Source organism: Anguilla anguilla, chromosome 2 (genome assembly GCF_013347855.1).
Source record: "Anguilla anguilla isolate fAngAng1 chromosome 2, fAngAng1.pri, whole genome shotgun sequence".
In the NCBI taxonomy this organism is placed as follows: domain Eukaryota; kingdom Metazoa; phylum Chordata; class Actinopteri; order Anguilliformes; family Anguillidae; genus Anguilla; species Anguilla anguilla.
This window is the reverse complement of record NC_049202.1, coordinates 6,884,640-6,903,365: the sequence shown is the minus strand read 5'-3', so window position 1 is coordinate 6,903,365 and position 18,726 is coordinate 6,884,640. Positions and strand designations below refer to the sequence as shown.

Here is an 18,726-nt window from a genome sequence, read left to right as displayed (position 1 = left end):
TTTTTCTTGCAAATGCGTGTTCATTTCATATTTGAATGCAGGGTACATAGCTAAGGGGAAAGGCAATTCAACCAGTCATCTTGCCGAGTACTTCACGTCCCGTTCAGCTGTAGAATAAAGGCTTATCCAGTGTTCCTCTCACAAGCATGTCACACAATAACAGGTGAAGACTTTGTTTTTGTTTTTTTTTGCTTACATTATACAAGGAATCAAGGGAAATATACTGACCCGCAGTTATGTATGAAGGTAGTAATTTCAACCTCTTTCAGCTTTTAAACTCCAAGACCAGGGATCGCCAGCAGAGCCAGAGTGTTTGTAATCACACAGCGCACATATCTGATTAGAGTGTTCTTAACTGAACATTCTAATGCTGATGTAACAATCGCTACTGCTAACTGAAAGCAATGGAGTTCTAGAACTTAAGACTTCTGAAAAAACATTCCAAAAACTTACTCTTCAAAGGGCTGAACTCCTGATACTTTGGTTGCAAGTCCCCTGGGCTGGATTAAGAGCCTCAGGGAGAGGTTTTTTTTTTCTTTCTTTTACCTCACGCCCCGATGATTTCACCTTGTAGTTATCAGCTGTGTCGCGGCGGTGTTTTACTGCGGTCTGAGAATCTGGGGAAACAGTGGAACTTATGACTAGATGGCATGACGGTTGTTTCAGTGTTAATACTTTGGTTTTTATTTTAATGTGCCAGGATTTTTCTTTCCTTTCAATTAATGCTTATACACTTAAATTTTCAGAATTGCTGCACGTCACCAAATTGAGTTACATCTTCGATGTGCAGTTTTTTTGGTTGTGAAATGGAGTCTGAATGATTTAGGTAGTGAGTCCTTGGTGTTTATTGTTTTTAATATCCCGTGTGTCTGCCTGCAGTGTTTTTCGTGCCCTTTGTTCTTTGTTTAAAAAAAAAAAAACAAGAGAAAAATTCCCAGTGTGGCTACCTGTGGCCGCCACCTTTATTCGTTCCATCCCTGTGTTCCCATCCGAAGAGAATTGAGTCGATTTTCTTCCTGAATGTACACGTCAGTATCGTCCCCCATGGCTTTAAATACAAACTCAAGCTCTGACTAGGCCCCTGGGCTCACCAAATGTGGGGCAGTCTGCTCAACAGTGCCCCCCATTGGCCTTCTCAATTAAATTTTTGTTTTTAAAATTCAACATCGATGGCCGTGATTGGTTCCGACGGAGGCGCCGTCTCCATGACGACACCTCCCGCTTTATGCCCCCAAACAACAACAGCGGGAGCAACCATCTGGCATATACTCTATGCAGATATATATATATACATATATTTTTATGACTAATTTCTTTGTTTTTTAATTTTATGAAGGAAAAACATGGTAAAACACAACGGGAGGCATTTTTGTTCTGCTTTGTCCAGTGCTCTTTCAGTGGTTCTATTTATTCGTCTCACGAGCGGAAGAGCAGTGTTTGTGGGGTCCGGCCTGGGCGGGAGCCTGCGGAACTCAACGGGCCTGTTTGGTTTGTCTCCCCCTGTAGAGAAGGAAGAGCAGTGTCCCATGTCCGAGGCCTGGGACGTGGACCAGGGCCTGATTACCAAACTCAAGGAGCAGTACAGAAAGGAGCGCAAGGGGAAAAAGGGGGTGAAGAGTAAGTCCACTAGGGCGGCGCCGTCTCCCTTCTTTTTCCGCTGACGAGCTCCAGACGAGTCTGGAAATCTAAAAAAAAAAAAAAAAAAGAAAATTTGAAAAGAATAATCAATCGCAATAAGCTTTCTCTCATTACTTCCCTCCATCTCTCCTTCTGCTGTTCTTTCTGACACCTTGGCATTCTCCCTTTGCCTTCCTCTGAACGTGTCCCTGTTCGTTTGTACGTTTTTTTGGTTCGTTTCTTTGTCTGAGCCCCCCCCCCCCCCCACACTCCGCGTTTCACGAAGACAAATTGCATTTGTCACCTTCCTTCCTTCTCTCCTTCAGTCATTCCTCAGCCCCCGTCTTTCCTCTTCTCTTCCCTCTCCTTTCTTTTTTTCTCTCTTCGTCAGCCCCCGTTCTGTTTTTCTGCTCCGGTTACTGGCTGTGTGGGTAAAATCCATCAATGCCCGGGGGGCCCAGGGGGGGTGAGGGTGGGGGGGGGCGGCCAGCCGCACCTGCAGCTGCTCCCGTCCTCCGTCCTCCTCCCTGCACTCATTTTCCTGTTTGGCTGTGTTTTCATCCCTGTTTTTTTTTTTTTTTTTTTCCATCCCTCTTTTTTTCTGTCTTTCTCTTCACTGGATTAAGCGCGCTCAGAAACCCGTTCACCCTGCTGCAGCACGCTAAACTGTACACCGTCCTCTTCCTCGCCCGTTCAGCCGCCGTGTTCCCGCAGAACGTGTGCGGAGACGCACCGGCGCATGCCAGTACATTCCGCCCGTTACCACGACGATCCTCAAGGCGGCCCCGCCCCTTTTCGGGCTGGGTGTCAGCTAGTGACGCGATGCCCCTGACATCACTCTCTTTACCTGGGCTAGCGAACGCCACCTGCGTCACTCACATCCTCTAGCAATGCTAACGCTCCACTCCACAAACCCCTGAATTATCTCACCAGTGAACACATCCACACCGCTTTATTTATTTATTCTTACATCGAAACGCTGAGCGTAGCTAAATGTCCTAATCCTCCTGTTTACGTTTGTCTGCTAATTATCTTTCCCCTTCCCAATTATCTTTTTATTTTCACAGTTTAGCCGCCTTTTAATTCCTCATTATTTCCTTGCCTTAATCCTCTTTATTTTTATTTTATTTTTTAACCCACTCCCACCTCTATTGTCATTGTTGAGTGAGAGTTTTTTGTGTTTGCTTTTCTTTATTTTTGGGTTATGTTATGAGGCGGATGAGTCATTACTTTGACAGGGTAAGGGGGGGAGGGGGGGGTTTATCAGGGTGAAAGGTTGGGAGGCGCCCTACTTGGCCCTCACTTTGGGGGGGGGGGGGTGGGGGTCTCCCATCCACACCCTGTCAGGTCCTGGCATGGGGTGGGGGGGCGGGGCGGGGGAGTTCAGCCCAACCGTCATGCTCATTCTTTACTTCCTCTGTTCTTCTGTCGCTTGCTCGCTAGTTTCGCGCCAGCCTCAAAAAAGGGTGCGCTGTAAACCATATAATAACGAATAATTTTTAAAAAAAGGAAATCCAAACTCCTCCACTGCTTTCTACATCTGTTGCTGCTCTTTACCTAAAGCTCTTTTCTCTCCCTCTTTTTTTAAATTTTCAGTGCCTTTCTTCCGCTTCATTCAGTTTTTTATCATTTTTTTTTATTTGCGAGTCTGATTCTTCTGTTGTATGTGTATTAATACTGTCTCCCCCCCCACGTGCCTCGAACCTAGGACCCAACCGGTCCAAGCTCCAGGACATGTTGGCCAACCTGCGGGACGCCGAGGACCTGCCCCCCATGCAGCCGTCCGTCACGCCCCCCGCCCGGCCCAGCGTGGCCCGGCTCAACGAGCACGAGCCCAACCGCGCCGACGAAGGTACCGCCCCTCCTGGGCCACAGAATCAGAGAAACACTGTCCTGCCGCCGGCGCATTCAAACAAAATGGAGAGACACTCTGCCAGTTCTGGAGTATGTTGGTAGCTAATTGCATAACCGCGAATATAATAGAACAGTGTGATTGGTGATTCCTTACAGGCTCCCCACTTGGGTCGACCAATCACGTTGTTCTGTTTCATTCGCTATTATGCCACTGGCTACCAACATAATCTAGAGCTGGTACCAGCTGCCTTCGGCTTGGTTCTATTTTCTTGTACTTTATTGGTTGCTACTGGCAGTTTTCAACATATCATCAGTAAATGGTAAAAGTGTGTTTACATGAATTGGCAGAATATAATATATTGCTTGGCTGAGCATGGGCCATTAAAGGGTTAATATGAGTCTATTGCCTAAATCTGGCTATAGGACAGAGTTGTAAAACTCCAGTCTTGGAGGCTAGCGGTGTCTGCTGGTTTTCAGTGTGTTTTAGCACAAGTGATGCATTCAAGTCATTGATTGGCTAAAAAGTCCACACACCTTGTTCTTAAGGTCGTAATTGGCTGCCTATTGAAAGGAAACTACAAATACCTGCAGGCACTGTGACCCCCCAGGACTGGCGTTTGACACCCCTGCTATAGGGTGTTCAATGGCTGGACCCCCCTTCCCCCCCTTCCATACATGATCCTGCTGGGGTGTGCTTTTTCCTCATTATCGCTGATTAATCTGAATTCATCTGATTGTTCTCAGACAATAAATTTCTCTGCCAGAGGCTGCGGATGTGAGTGATGTCATAAGCGCATACGCCAAGAGCTTTTACTTTCTTTAACTGCTGATTGTTAATCAGGAAAAAATAAAAATCTCATTCCGATCAGTCAGTTCCTGGCCGGTGCTTTTCAGTGTCAGGGAAGTGGGGAGTGGTGGTGGTGGTGGAGGGGGAGGTTACCACTCTCCGTGCCCAGCCTTCCGGGTCTGACTCCTGTGTGTTGTGCTGCCCCCTAGTGGAGGCCATGACGTTCCCGCCCACATCGGGGAAGTCCTTCATCATGGGGGCCGACGAGGCCATGGAGAGCGAGCTGGGCCTGGGGGAGCTGGCCGGCCTGACGGTGGCCAACGAGGCGGACAGCCTGGCCTACGATGTGAGTACCAGCGGGGGAGGGATGGGGTACAGCCTGGCCTATGATGTGAGGACCAGCGGGGGAGGGATGGGGTACAGCCTGGCCTACGATGTAAGTACCAGCGGGGGAGGGATGGGGTACAGCCTGGCCTACGATGTGAGGACCAGCGGGGGAGGGGTGGGGTACAACCTCGCCTACGATGTGAGGACCAGCGGGGGAGGGATGGGGTACAGCCTGGCCTACGATGTGAGTACCAGCGGGGGAGGGGTGGGGTACAGCCTGGCCTACGATGTGAGGACCAGCGGGGGAGGGATGGGGTACAGCCTGGCCTACGATGTGAGTACCAGCAGGGGAGAGATGGGGTACAGCCTGGCCTACGATGTGAGGACCAGTGGGGGAGAGGAAGGGTACAATGTGAGGACTGGGTTGGGGTACAACCTCGCCTCCTCAATGTGAGGACCAGCGGGGGAGGGTTGGGTCTAACTTGGCCTACAATGTGAGGACCTGTGGGTAAGGGGTGGGGTAAAATCTTTGGGTAGGGTTGAGCACCAGAGACCGCACATCCCTTCCCGATTCAGCCGAAGTAGCTAAACGCTAATTTAGCATTTTCTTGTTCTACTAAATCTTTAGTGCCGCAGTTCTCTGGTAGTGACCCATTGCCTTGCCGAAAGTCCCCTGTACTGAAGCCAAGTTCCTTCAAAGGCAACATTTCAGGATTAATTTCTCCGTAAACATTTATTTCTCAGTGTGTGCTGAATGCTTTATTTGGGCTAGTGGAAATAAACAGTGGCGCTTTAACCGGAGAAAAAGGACGGATTGATCGGTCAGGAAAAGGATCCTGCGGCGACGTCTGTGGCAGCGTGCAGATTAAATATCGCACCTTAATGACTCGGCTCAGTCAGAACGCGTCGCTAATGAAGTGGAAATTAGCGCCACAGCTTTCAGACGCAGCGGCCTTCCGCTGGCTCGAGCTGCCTGCCAGCTTTCAGCCCTGATGGTCAGTGCAGATGCATTCTGGGTGTTTTTTTTTTTCACCCATTTTTTTTTTAATTGTTCCCTTCGGCTGGACAGAATGTACCGGAGAAAAGGGTAGCAGACGCGGCGGTGGCGGCGGCGGCTGCTTCTCTGCTCCGTCCGCGTTCTAACCCTTCGCCGCGTAAAGGAGGTGCGCTAGCCTCCCGTTCCCGCGTGCTCAAATTGAGCTTTTGTGGCGTTCGGCAAACACGGGGGGGGGGGGGGGGGAGACGGTAAACAGCGCTCGGAAATCAATTAACTTCCCCGCGCGCCGGGGCCTTGCGTGAGAACGGCCTCCGGCTCTGGAAATGTCAATGTTTGACCCGCCTTTTAATTACCGCCGGATTTCGTCCCGCGCGCCCGAGACCCCAAACCAATTTCCCGCGGAGCGATACGACGGCTGCGGCCCAGGGTGAGACGTGCTTCTCGACGGCCGCGGTTTCCGAATCGACGGGTTGCCACCCAGAAAACGCTGATCTGAACCTAGCAGCTCAACGATAACGCTGTTAAATATAGCAGTGTTACCGCCCACAGACACAAATATAATAATCTATTCCGGTATATTGCTTTGTTCTGCATTACTGTGTGTCACATTATTTTACATGATTGTATTTTGTAATGTTTTTGTACCGCTCCTTAAAGCAACTCTATTCTATTCAGGCAACATTTTGTCTCCTCTTGACAAAAAAAAAAAAAAAAACTGCCTATGTGCTGCAGAAAAGCAAGCACTTGCTTGACTCTGGGTATTACTGCTAGTTTTTATCGGATTAGGCATTAATCAGTAGAGTCGAGCTCATCTTCATAATTGAGTCAGATTTGCGTTTGACTTCGTGGATTTATGAGGGGCTGTTTGTCTGAGGCTTTTTATTTGCGTGCACTTTTTTATTTATTCTGGATAAGTGGTTCTGCTAAATCCCTAAATGTAATTACCATTTAGTGTGCATCCTGTTATATGCATCCTGTTTTATGGTATTGCAGTACATTGTTTTTAGTACGTATGCAGCAGTTTTTGATTGCTTACCTCCTTTTTGTTTAGTACATGTTGGCGATGGTTGACCTCCTTTTCAGAACCCATTGGGGAACATTTTGGCAATGTTTACCTCCTGTTCTGAAGGGATTTTGCACAGTTTGTGAATGTTTACTTCCTGTATAGAATCCAATTAGCATAGTTTGGCAATGTTTATCTCCTGTATAGAACACATTTCGCTCAGTTTGAGAAAGTTTACCTCCTGTATAGACTCCATTTAGCACGGGTTTAGCAGTCGACAGCGATGTCACAAGCTCGTCGCCTCCCCCCCCCCCCCCCCCCAGATCACCAATAACAAAGACGCCCTGCGGAAGACGTGGAACCCCAAGTTCACGCTGCGGAGCCACTTCGACGCCATCCGCGGCCTGGCCTTCCACCCGGTGGAGCCCGTGCTGGTCACCGCGTCGGAGGACCACACCCTCAAGATGTGGAACCTGCAGAAGACCGCGCCCGCCAAGAAGTGAGCATCGCCGCCGCCGCTACCGCCGCCGCCGCGCGTCCCCTGGGGGAGGGGCCTCTGAGAGCCCTGAACCCAGGGAACGTGTTTGATTGGCCACGCCAAATGCCTTTGTGACAGCCAGCAAAAAAGTTTATTTGTGTTCGATTTTCTTCCTGGGATTAAGAAATTTAACAGTCCAAAACATTTTTATTTTAAATTTTTAAGTGATTTAAAAATTTTAGGAATTTAAGTTTATGCATACATAAATTGCTTACACATTTCCTAACTCTTCCTAAGTCAAGATGGTGATATGAAATGGTTATAGTAAAGATACTTATAGGTTGTTTTCTGTGGCTATTAAGGCTAGTTAAAATTATGGCTGCTCATTAATTAAAGCAGAGTTTGACCACTCTGGGGAAATGTGCCTCATTCTGAAGTGCTTTCATGTAATTTGAGTGAGAACTGCAGGCCCGAGTCGGGCTTAATTTGCATGTGCTGGAGAGTTTACCTCAGAGCTGAGTCTGACAGTCTCTCCCCCCTCACCCCCAGGAGTGCTGCACTCGACGTGGAGCCAATATACACCTTCAGAGCCCACAGGTGAGCCTGTCCCCCCCCCCCCCCCGCCCCTTCACCGTTTAGAAGCTCCTCCCAGCGTCAGCGAATGGAAAATATCCCCGCGGCGCTGGTAGCTTTCAGGCCTACGCTTTTATCACCCATTCATCACCCTTTCATTTATCTTTTATTCTCATTTTCTGTTTGTGTAAATGTTCCCACTGGACCAATATTTACAGCTCCAAATGGATTAGAAAAGACAAAACCAGCCTTGTCATATATCACTGTGAAGGTTAGACTCATAGCTGTGCAATAGTACCGCTTGAGTTGGCCGAACTCGCCAACTGCCAACCGCCCCCCCTCCCCCCCACCCCCCTTCCCTCCCTCCCAGGCCCAATTCTCACCTCTGTTCCCTCCCCTGCAGGGGTTCTGTGCTGTGTGTGGTCATGAGCTCCTCGGGGGAGCAGTGCTTCAGCGGGGGCGTGGACGGCACCATCCAAAGCTGGAACACCCCCAACCCCAACATCGACCCCTACGACTCGTACGGTACGCCCCGCCCAGCTGCGCTCGCTCGCTCGCGGGACGGTCAGGGAAAGGGTGACGCAGCAGTCGCTGTGGTTTATTCGGGTTCAGGTACAGACAGACGCGCGGTGCTTGTTTGTGTTCCCCTCCCACTCGTTCTTATGCAACGCTAACGTTGGGAAACGGGCTGTACTGAATCACTGCTACACGGACACGTGGTCAGTGGGGAAAAAAACAGAAAGGCAAAACCTCAGCAGTCTGTAGCGCACTTTGGCGTCCACGTGATTAGGCGTCATGTGATCCAGGGTTCAGTCAGTGGCCCACAGTGGATGTTCACCAACCGGGTCACATGGGAAGAGAGTAGCATTACAGCTTTGATCTTACGCCCTGCCTGGGTCACTGTAGAGTGAGGCACAGTTTTCAGATTTTAAGCCAGCGCAAACACAGATGAAACAAGGAACGTTTACTTGGGATGATGTTTAATTCCCCCCCCCCCCAAATCCCAGGTAACAGCTCGCTGTGTTGAGTTAACGGGCCCGGTGTCTCTCCCCTGTCATAGAGCCCTCCGTCCTCCGGGGGGCGCTGTGTGGGCACACGGACGCCGTCTGGGGCCTGGTGTACAGCGCGGCTCACCACCGCCTCCTCTCCTGCTCGGGCGACGGGACGGTGAGGCTGTGGAACGCCGCCGACACCTCCCCCGCCCTCGCCGTCTTCAACGAGAACCGAGGTGAGCGTCCCTGTAACGCCTCTCAGCACTGATCCAGGATCAGTGTTGCTGCTTCACTCATAAAGGAGAAGGTTACGGTATGAGTAAGGAACTCCTGTTCCCAGATTTTTAGAAAAGGTACAGCATAGAATGGGTGGGTTTGATTGACAGCGCCGTCCTCCTATCGCAGAGCTGGGAATCCCCTCGTCGGTGGACCTGGTGTGCAGTGAGCCCGCCCACATGGTGACGTCGTTCAGCACCGGGGAGACGGGGCTTTTCAACATGGAGACGCAGCAGCTGGTCCTCAGCCTGGAGTCCACCGCAGAGCCGGGTACGACGCTAACGCGCTCGCTCCACCTAATCCCTAACGCCGCCGGGGCGCTAACACCGCTAACTGTTCCTGTTCCCCGCACCCCCAGGCCTCCCCTGCCAGATCAACAAAGTGCTGAGTCACCCCACCCTCCCCATCACCATCACCGCTCAGGAGGACCGCCACATCAAGTTCTTCGACAACAACACGGGTACGAGCCCAGTTCCCCGCATCGCCAGCAGGGGGCTTTTTACGACTATATTAAGGGGTTTATTGACAACAGCGCAGGTTCTCTGGTGCAATGGTCTGTTTCCTGTGTCACCAGCAGAGGGCGCTTTTGCACTGCTCCCAGACACCCAAGCATAGCCTGTAGACCCTTAGCCACGCTGCTCATGAGCTAGCAGTGTAGAAACGGTCCATTGACCTTGTGGGGTTTTTGCATCAATAATGGTGGTTGGGATTTCCATATTGACCGGCTCATAAAAAATGTTTCTTGCCGCAGTAAGTGTGCTGTTAGTGAGAGGCGTCGTTCTGTCTCAACCAATCATCCTCCCTGACTGCTCTGTGGGTGCAGATTGCCTTTTACAACGGCTGTCAATGAGAGGCATAAGAAGGGGGGAACCGGCGCTACTTCGCTAAAGTAACGTGGGTCCGACAGCCGGGGCTGTGACTCGGTCGGGAACTCAGAGGAGGGAGTGGGCGGGGTCGAAGACAAGAGGCGGAGACTTCTTTGATTGTAAACGCAGGACCACAGCAAGGCTAAAAAATCCAGCGTAGTATGCCTTTAAAAACAGAAGGGAATGGTTGAAACCATTTCTCTGCGCTAAGAGACTGTCTGCATTATGTACACTTAACCCCCGTGCACTTTGTTGACTTGGCTCTCCTTCTTCCTGCAGGAAAATTGATCCACTCCATGGTTGCCCACTTAGACGCGGTCACTAGCTTAGCCGTCGACCCCAACGGACTGTATCTCATGTCTGGAAGTAAGTGCAGGACCAGCCTGTCTGAATCGCATCTCGTATCACATTAATACCATCAATGCACAGTGTTGTGTTTTAAATTAAAACCGTGCTGTTTAAGGACTGCACACTTTTCACAGGGCTGAGATGGTGTATAAAATTACATCCATTAGTGTCACATGACGGTCACATGACACAGCACCAACCGAGGGGATTATTTTGAGCTACAGTTCCTATTGTGAACAGTAGAGGGTGCACATACACAAGACAAAAACTAAAACAGTAAAAATGAATTTGAAATAATAATTATTTGATTTAAACTAGAATTTTTTTTCGTTCTCTCTCTCACACACACATCCAATCACCTCTCCCTCTCTCTCACTCTCTCTCTCCCTCTCCCTCTCTCTCTCTCTATATATATATATCTCTCCCTCTCTCTCACCCCCCCCCCCCCCTCCCAGGTCATGACTGCTCCATCCGGCTGTGGAACCTGGAGAGTAAGACCTGCATCCAGGAGTTCACCGCCCACCGCAAGAAGTTGGACGAGTCGATCCACGACGTGGCGTTCCACCCGACCAAGTGCTACATCGCCAGCGCCGGAGCCGACGCCCTGGCCAAGGTCTTCGTATGACCCAGAGGCCGTCCTCTTCCTCCTCCTCCTCCTCCTCCTCTCTCTGCCACCTCCGCCACTGCCGCCAGCCAATGGGGACAGAGAAGGGGCAGGGCTTAAGAGGTGGGCTCCCCACCCGCGCTCACCCCCACACCCTCCACCAATCGGCTCCTCCTTCACCGGTCGGCTCCTCCCAAATCCACACCCCCTCACCCCTCGCACCTCTTCTTCGGACACCTGGACAGAAACGGGCGTGGCCGCGGTAGATTAGGAAGCCCCCGAGGCTGAGGAGGACGGGGGGGGGGCTGCTCCAGGGTGCAGCTGTCCACTCCGACCCCCCCCCCCCCCCCCCAAACCTCCACCATCCAGGCAGGCCTGGGTGCGGCCGGTTTCTGGGCGTTTGCTCAGTTCAGCCCCGACAGGAAGTGGAGGGGAGGGGTAAGAGGGTTAAGGTTGTCATTTTTTTTTTCTCTTTTTTTTTTTTTATGTCAAGAGTTCCACAGATGAGGACAGTGGCAGAGCATATGTGGACCTCTCTCCCAAAACTCCACCCCCCCCCCCCATCCACCCCTCCACCCAATCGTTTTGTCCATGTGTTCTTTTTCTCACCTTCAGGGAAGAATCTTTACACAAAGTGGGACGGCCCCCTTTTTATGATGTTAGCGACAGGTGGCATCAGGACAGATGCAGTTACGTGCGCGTTTAAAAGGCATGCTGACGTTGCCATGGAAGCACCCCCCCCCCCCCTTTGCTTATTGTTTTTAAACATAAAAATGTGCCTTTGCTTCACAGTAGGGTCTCCAAATACAAGTGTCATTTTACCAAGCATTTTCTTTTGGTGGTGGGCTTACAAAAGTAGAAGTTAATTTTTAAATATAATATTGGATCTAATTGGGGGGGAAAAAATCTAAAATACATAATTATATTCCATCTTAAACTTTAAAATAGAGCCTGAGTTCATTTGAGTGCTTTTCCAAAAAAAAAAAAAAAGAGAAGATCCGGAAGGTGAGGACTGTCCTCTGGGAGGCGAGGCTGTATTTGGCAGGAAGTTGGCCGATCACTGGGGTGGAGTGTGGACTCTGCTCTGCCAAATACCGACCCTGCAAACAGAAACTCCACCCTGTAGTTTAAAGAGGTTATGATGCGTTTTCATGGGAGTGATCTGCAGTCAGTACAGGGCTGCTGACATCACAGTGTGGGGGTACACCTTAGTGCGGTGGGAGAACTGCAGTGGATGGTATATAGACATTTATTTTTTTGGTGTAATTGCTGAGTGGGCAAGACTCTTTTTGTTGAATTCCTCTCAGTCTATTATATTATTTTTCTAAATATAGAAGAACTGGATTTTAGAATGTTGGAGATGTACTTATTTTTCTCAGTCACAAATAGCCCCTCTCCCACTGAACTTGCGTGAGTTGGCTAATTTCTAATAGTTTTCGCGTAATTAAATGTATCGTTTTTTTTTTTGTTTGTTTTTTTTTCCCCCTCTTGCACCTGCTGTGCTACGTGAACACGTTCACTGTCTGTTGTTCCTTTGTGAGGGCAGTGCCCCTCACCTTGCACGTCTGTCTGTTTCACCACTGTAGTGAACTGCTTCTCTGAATTTCCAAAATTACTGAGAAACAACGACTTGACCTGCAGACAGCCAACAGTGGCCAAAAACAGAGAGACTGTGAACGCTACTCCTACGACTGCAGCTCTTACAGATGGGTGCGGTGTTTCTGGTGTTGGGAGCGTACCTTTCTTAAATATACGGAGTGTGTAGACCAACATCATAGGGAAATGTTGCCAATACTGTAATATATTAACAAAATAGAAGTCATGTGAACTGAAAGTTTTAAAAAAAAGCTAAATTATTCCAGGGGTTTATTTTTTTAAAGTAATTTGAACAGGAGTAATTGATGTTGTTGAGCCAAGTTTTTTTTTTTTTTTTTTTTTTGGAAAATGCTCTGGTTTTTAATGATATTCCTCATTGTCACAAGAAAATCAGCTTTTCCTCAAAGTATGGACAAGCTGCATTAGAAATAGGTTGCTATAGTGATTGATATGTTTTTGTCTTAATGCTCCTCCCCCCCCCCCCCCCCCCACCTGCCACCCTTTTACTGTGCATTTATTTTATACTGTCTCTGTGACTCATTGAAAGCCAAACAAATCAAGTCTTTGACAGTGGCCGGGTAGAAGTACAATCTTTATTTAAGGTCGGCCACTTCCTGTTTGCCTGCTGTAGAGTTCCTGTCTAGGACGGAACAAAGATGGAAACATCTAGTCACCTTTACATTAGCGCCCATCAGAAAGATGTGTTGAGCGAATGCACAGCTAAACCTTTAAAGGACTCACCACTTTTAAAGCACTCCATTTAAAACTGTATGTGATTCAAAGAAAATAAGTTTAATAGAGCGAGAGAGAGAGAGGGAGAGAGGTGCATTTTTAAAAAAAAGATTATTTTCTGATTACTTGAAAAACAAAAAAAGTGAATCTTTGGGATGCTAGGTGTGTTTTCTTGAATGGCTGCAGATGATTATTTTGTTTTTATGATGAGTTTGTATGCTTCTTGAAAGCTCTGTGAGTGGAGAGAGAGTTTATTTTGTTTGTATTTTTTTTTTCCGTCCCCCCAGAACATTAAGTCTTTGCCGTGAACCATGGAATGATGGTGGGGGGTTGCTGTTTACCAAATGTTGTGGTCTCTTGAGATGTCTTTTAGAAGTTTCTCCAGGGATGGTGGGGGAAATATTAAAAAAAAAATTGGGGAAATGTATCTGTATGCATAGTACTAAAAAATATTTTCAGAGGTGTTTTGGTGAATCAGTTATTAATTTTTAGAAATTAAAAAAGTAAAATTCAGAAACATGTATAGTTTAAAGTATTAAAAAAAGATCTATTTATAAATATACAGTATATATGGAAACACATAAATTGACGTGAAATGGACCCTGTTTGGTGTGTTTCTTAGTGGTGCTTGTGTAGTCTCTTGTACAAACACCATTGTTATCAGTCCAAAAGGGAGTGTGGGGGGCCCCCTGCTGGCCAGAGAGAGGTACAACAGAACTGCAGTGCCATTATCCTGCCTGGCTTTGGCTCACCTTGCAGCAACGTCGCCACGGTGACGCAGAAACGTTGTTGCGACGATGCGGTAACGTTGTCATGACGACGCGTTAACGTTGCCACGACGACACAGTGGGTTTTCGGGCTTTCGGTGTGAGGGTTAACAGCAGGGTTCTGAATCCCCAGCGAAGGGGATGGGGAGTGCGGGGGGGGGGGGGGGGGGGCTCGTATGATATCCTGCAGCACACAGAAAACGGGGGGGGTGGGGGGGTGGGGGGGGGGGGGGGGGGGGGGGGGGGAGCAGAAGACCTACCGCATGCTGCAGGCCGTTTTAATGTGGTCTGCTTATTAGCTCAACCACAGAAGGAGTTACTGTGTTATTACAGCAGTGAATGGCAAAAGCTTACGATGCTTCATAATCAGCGGTCATGCTAGCAGATCATTCCCCCTCCGCTGACGTGCTGTAATGAGTCGGGCCGTGCTAAAGTTTGTACTTTAAGATGCCGGAGGTTTCTACAGTGACTCCCCCATCGGGGAAATAATGAGATGTTTGCAGGATCTGCTTCCTTGCAGCATTTGCTAAGGCTTTGTCAAAAATTGGACCTTTAGACCTTTACCAGGAATCCCCAGGCACAGACATTAAAGTGTAGAGTTGGAATTCCGGCCTTTCCCGAAAAACAAAACCGTTTTCCGGTGAGATTTCCAGGCGCCTCTCTGCTGCCCCTGCCATCTCTGACCTCACCGGGAATTCTGGGAAAACGGCGGAGATGGCCAGTCAGGCTACGTCTTACGGGACTTGCGTCCGAAATTCCAAAAGTGAGGCAGGAAAAAAAACTTATTTGTTAACCTCGCGAGCCAGGTCCCCAAACCAGGTCCCTGCACCCCCCGCATCCTCCCCTGCACCCCCCCCAGCCCCCCCCCCCCCCAAAGCAGGGCCGCTCAAACGTACAAACGTCACAAGAACTGCTGAACACTTCGACGCACCGACACTGGCACAGGCGTCCAGAATAATCCAGACAGAAAAGGAAAACGGGAGCGGATGGGTATGCCAGGCGCACCTGTAAAGAAACTGCATCGCTCGTTCAGAGTACTATTGTACAGACACGTTCTTAAAGATCATGTGTATTTGATAAATATGCTAATTTTCTTGTACAGACCTTATTATAGTTTTATTCTTTCTTTCCATAATGTATTCTCTTTTTTCCCCCTCGAACGGGAGAGTGACAGATTTATCAATAACAATAAAAAGATTATGTTGTATTTCACGTGTGTGCCTAAGTTATTTCCACGGGTGCTAGTGTTCATGCGATCCTTAAATTCTGACTTCAGTTTTTATGCCATTCCCATTATCTCTCTGTTTTCAGATTGTACTAAATAGCAAATAGGGGGATCCAAAATGGTGTGTCCATCTAAAACAGTGATGCCCAATCATGTTTCAGACACGACCTTTGATTGGCTTGGCCCAGGGAGGGAGGGACTGAGCCAGCAGGGTTATCTCTGCTTCAGTGTGTAGAAGCATCCTATTATTTAATACTTAGAGAGGAGCTGCAAGGACACTAGAAAGGTATGTTGCAACTCCCCTCTGTTGTATGTAATCTGTCTTCCTGGAGAGCACCTTTTGTGTTTGCTGGTGCATTTTAAGCCCCTTCAGAAGCTCTGTTTATCTGCTGTGCCCTTGATATCTTGATATTCCTTGAGATCAGACAGGCTAACAGTCACGATATGGTCATGTATTCATAAGGAGAGGATTTTTTTTTTTTTAAACCGAAAAAAAAAAATCAGTTTCAAGACAGATAGCATGGCGCTATGGTTTTTTTTCAGATAACTTTTATTACAAATGACTTTCAAATACTGGTCAGAATGTTTGATTTTGTTTTCAAAGTTGTTACGCAAAAAGTACAGTAACTTACATGTATATGTGTGGTTATATACAAAAAATGACAGAGCAAAAAAAAAAAAAAAACATAAAAAACTGTATAAATAAGTTGTACATTTATGATGACTGTGCCAGTCATGGCAGTACATAGAGGGGAAAAAGGGGGAATGTGTTCGATAAGTGGGTGACACGGCTTCCCTTCCCTCCTGGGACCACGATTGGATGAAATTTGTGCAGCTGAACTTGGTTTACTTTCCACTGAGTGGTAGAAACAAGGGCTTGGTGCTCTGTGTGCTTTTTCATAAAAATGTCATCTTGTTTCTCCTTCCCCCCAGAAAACGGTCGCATTCTAACTAAAGAAGCTTCCGAACAGAAAGGGAGACCTTGACATCCAAATAAAATGTGTACCTATGTGTGCGTACATCAATTACTAGCATGCTTGATAATATTCATAAATGTGATACGTTTGTCTCTATTTACAAAGACCTCATCTGTAGTCAGTTGAAGGTTGTGCTGCATCAAGGATTTGAATCTGAATATGTTGTTCACAGGCACTTCCTTATCATTCTGAAGGTGATTCCTTTCTGTTGTGTTTAAAAGCTGTTTTGTTTCAGCTATTAAATTTTCTGACCGATTGACCATTTTCACAATGCCTGTGCAGGTCGCTCCAGGTAAGGCTGAACGCGTAAATGTAATTTTAAGTAAAGCTTACCTGGGATGAACTATTTCAAATCTTTCAAAACTCACAGTAACTAGATGCAATCTAGACAAAGGTACCGTGGATAATTATAAAAAATCCAGAAAAGGTGGTTAAAAATGGATGCTGTCGCCCTCTAGGACCATGACACTGTAACAAGGGAGGCCATCTTAAAAGAGTTCAGCATCCTGTTAAGTACTGTCTCTGCACTGATGGCTAACCGACAGCATCATGAGCACTGTCTGACCACCCCAGCCCCTCCCAAAAATGCCACCCCCTCCCTCCCTTTCTGAAATGGGGAACAACCCCCCCCCGCCCAAGTGTCCAGAGCACACCTCAGTTCCGTGGCTGGGTGTTGAACTCCTGGCATATGTTGTGGATGATCTTGGGCACAAACGTGTGGAGGTCGTCGAACTCCTCCACGAAGAAGGAGTGGTCTGTGTCCGGGTCGGTGGCGATGTACTCCAGCTCCTCCTGGGCGGCCCAGGCGATACCCACGGAGTACGCGATCACGCCTGGGGGACGAGGACGGGGGGGGGGCGAGGGGGGGGCGAGGGGGGGGGGGGGGCGAGAGGTGAGACCATCTTACACTCGCGCCCGTAGCTCTTCATACATAATAAGATTTGATGGGCTGGTTTTGTGGACACACATTCATTTTAGTCCTGGACTAAATTGAGATTTGTATGGAGATTATCCATTCAAAATTGAATTTAGTCTAGGACTAGGCTTAATCTGGGTCTGTGAAACTGGCCCCATGATTAAGAAGGTCTGGTGCTTAAGAGATCTGATTTAAATCCTATTGGGTGTGAGCCCACAGTCTGAGCAAAGGCTTCTTGCATCAGCGCAGAATTAGATCGGCTAAGCTGCACTTAACTAATTGCTAATTCATATAATTATTTTTAATTACTCTTTTTCCTTTTCCCTCTTCCAAAAGGCAAAAGGCCACGAGGAGTGTGCTCATTATTTAGGCAATTCAGGAAATGGAGGGTTACAGTATTCTCTTAAACATATAAAGTTATGTACATTTTAAGGTTTATCTTTAATTTCATTTTGTGCTGTTCAGTGGAGTCTTTCAGCCGGAGAGAAATGACCATATTTGGAGCGGAGGCCCCCCCCCCCCCTCTCTCACTCACCGGAGCGGTGCAAAGCCAGCGCCGGCGCCCTGACGTCGTCGTAGGAACGGCCGTCGGTGATGACGATCATGATCTTGCGCTTGTTGGGCTTGGACTGGGCGAAGAGCTTCTGGGAGGCGTAGGCGATGGCGGCGCCCGTGCTGGTGCCGCCGCTCCAGTACTCGATGGCGCGGACGGCGTCCAGCAGCGCGGGCTTGGCGTCGTGCTGGCCCATGGCGAACTCCAGCCGCTGCTCGTACGTGTACTGCACCGCGCCCACGCGCGTGTCCGTGTCCGAGATCTCGAACTCCCGCGTGACGTTGGCCACGAACTGCAGCACGGTGCGGAAGTTTCCGGTGCCCACGCTGCTGGAGCCGTCGATGACGAAGGCGATGTCGTTGGCGTTCAGGCACGTCTTGCTGCACACCAGCCGGTCCGTGTCGCACACGCGCTTCACCAGCGGACGGACCGCCGAGCGCAGGTCGAACCAGCTGGGCACCGGCAGCGCGAAGAAGCCGTTCGTCCGACACACGGCCTCCAGGGGGCGACAGAGGGAGAGGAAGATTAACGGCCAATCAAACCAATGCCTCATGGCTTTGACAGCCAATCCAGTCGGTCAGTTAATCAGGCAATTAACCAGTCTCTCAGTCAAGTCAAATGATCGTATTGCTTATTCTTTAAGATTAAAACACATTTTTACATTTTTATATTAAATCTAATTGAATATTTTCTATTCTGGCCATCATGATTCAGAGAAATGACTAAGTACTGTAAACCACAGAGAGGTCAGTGTTTCCTGGAGGGCCACAGGGTCTGCTGGTTTTCATTGTTACTCAGCACTTTAATCGGTAAATTAAAGCAGCTGATTTCACAGATGATTAACTTAAGCCAGTCATTGATATTAAGGGAAAAACAAGGACCAGGAGACCCCGTGACTCTCCAGGACCAGGGTAAGGAAGCCCCAAGCTATTGTTTGCTTCCCTTTGGAAAGATCTAGTTCAGTGAATGAATCTGTGTCTCTCTCTCTCTCACCTTGTCCACAAAGTCGGCCTCCACCACGTTCAGCTTCTCCTTGTCGTCCGGCGCCTCGATGGTGACGAAGAAGATGTTGATGCCCGATTCGCGGGCCAGTCGGGACGCCTCCTCCACCCGGTCCGTGGGCCAGCCGTCCACCAGCACCACCACCACGTTCGGAGCCCCGCCCCGGTTACCGTTGCCGTCGGTGAAGTAGTGCTCGTTGATGTAGGAGAGTGCCTTACCTGTGATAGCCACGAGAG

At 48.7% G+C, this 18,726-nt stretch overlaps 2 protein-coding genes across 4 annotated transcripts in view; one reads left to right on the top strand and one right to left on the bottom strand.

Annotated features, from left to right (window-relative positions):
- The window catches only part of strn (striatin, calmodulin binding protein), a 70,282-nt gene extending 56,632 nt beyond the window's left edge, over positions 1–13,650 (top strand). Inside the window, exons 8-18 of one of the 2 annotated variants that reach the window (XM_035405358.1) lie at positions 1,507–1,617; positions 3,326–3,469; positions 4,468–4,604; positions 6,909–7,084; positions 7,613–7,660; positions 8,040–8,161; positions 8,697–8,864; positions 9,034–9,174; positions 9,263–9,364; positions 10,050–10,136; positions 10,574–13,650. In XM_035405358.1, coding sequence (XP_035261249.1) covers positions 1,507–1,617; positions 3,326–3,469; positions 4,468–4,604; positions 6,909–7,084; positions 7,613–7,660; positions 8,040–8,161; positions 8,697–8,864; positions 9,034–9,174; positions 9,263–9,364; positions 10,050–10,136; positions 10,574–10,743 — 1,406 coding nt within the window. In that variant the 3' untranslated portion in view covers positions 10,744–13,650. The remainder of the gene's footprint in view (positions 1–1,506; positions 1,618–3,325; positions 3,470–4,467; positions 4,605–6,908; positions 7,085–7,612; positions 7,661–8,039; positions 8,162–8,696; positions 8,865–9,033; positions 9,175–9,262; positions 9,365–10,049; positions 10,137–10,573) is intronic. The other variant, XM_035405359.1, reaches the window with a different exon arrangement.
- Positions 13,651–15,574: 1,924 nt separating this feature from the next.
- LOC118219700 (vitrin-like) overlaps positions 15,575–18,726 on the bottom strand; it is a 28,952-nt gene continuing 25,800 nt past the window's right edge. For both annotated transcript variants that reach the window (XM_035403037.1, XM_035403035.1), the window contains 3 exons: positions 18,482–18,708; positions 17,471–17,984; positions 15,575–16,852 (listed from right to left, as the gene is read on the bottom strand). In XM_035403037.1, the coding sequence (XP_035258928.1) occupies positions 16,674–16,852; positions 17,471–17,984; positions 18,482–18,708 (920 nt within the window). In that variant the 3' untranslated portion in view covers positions 15,575–16,673. The remainder of the gene's footprint in view (positions 16,853–17,470; positions 17,985–18,481; positions 18,709–18,726) is intronic.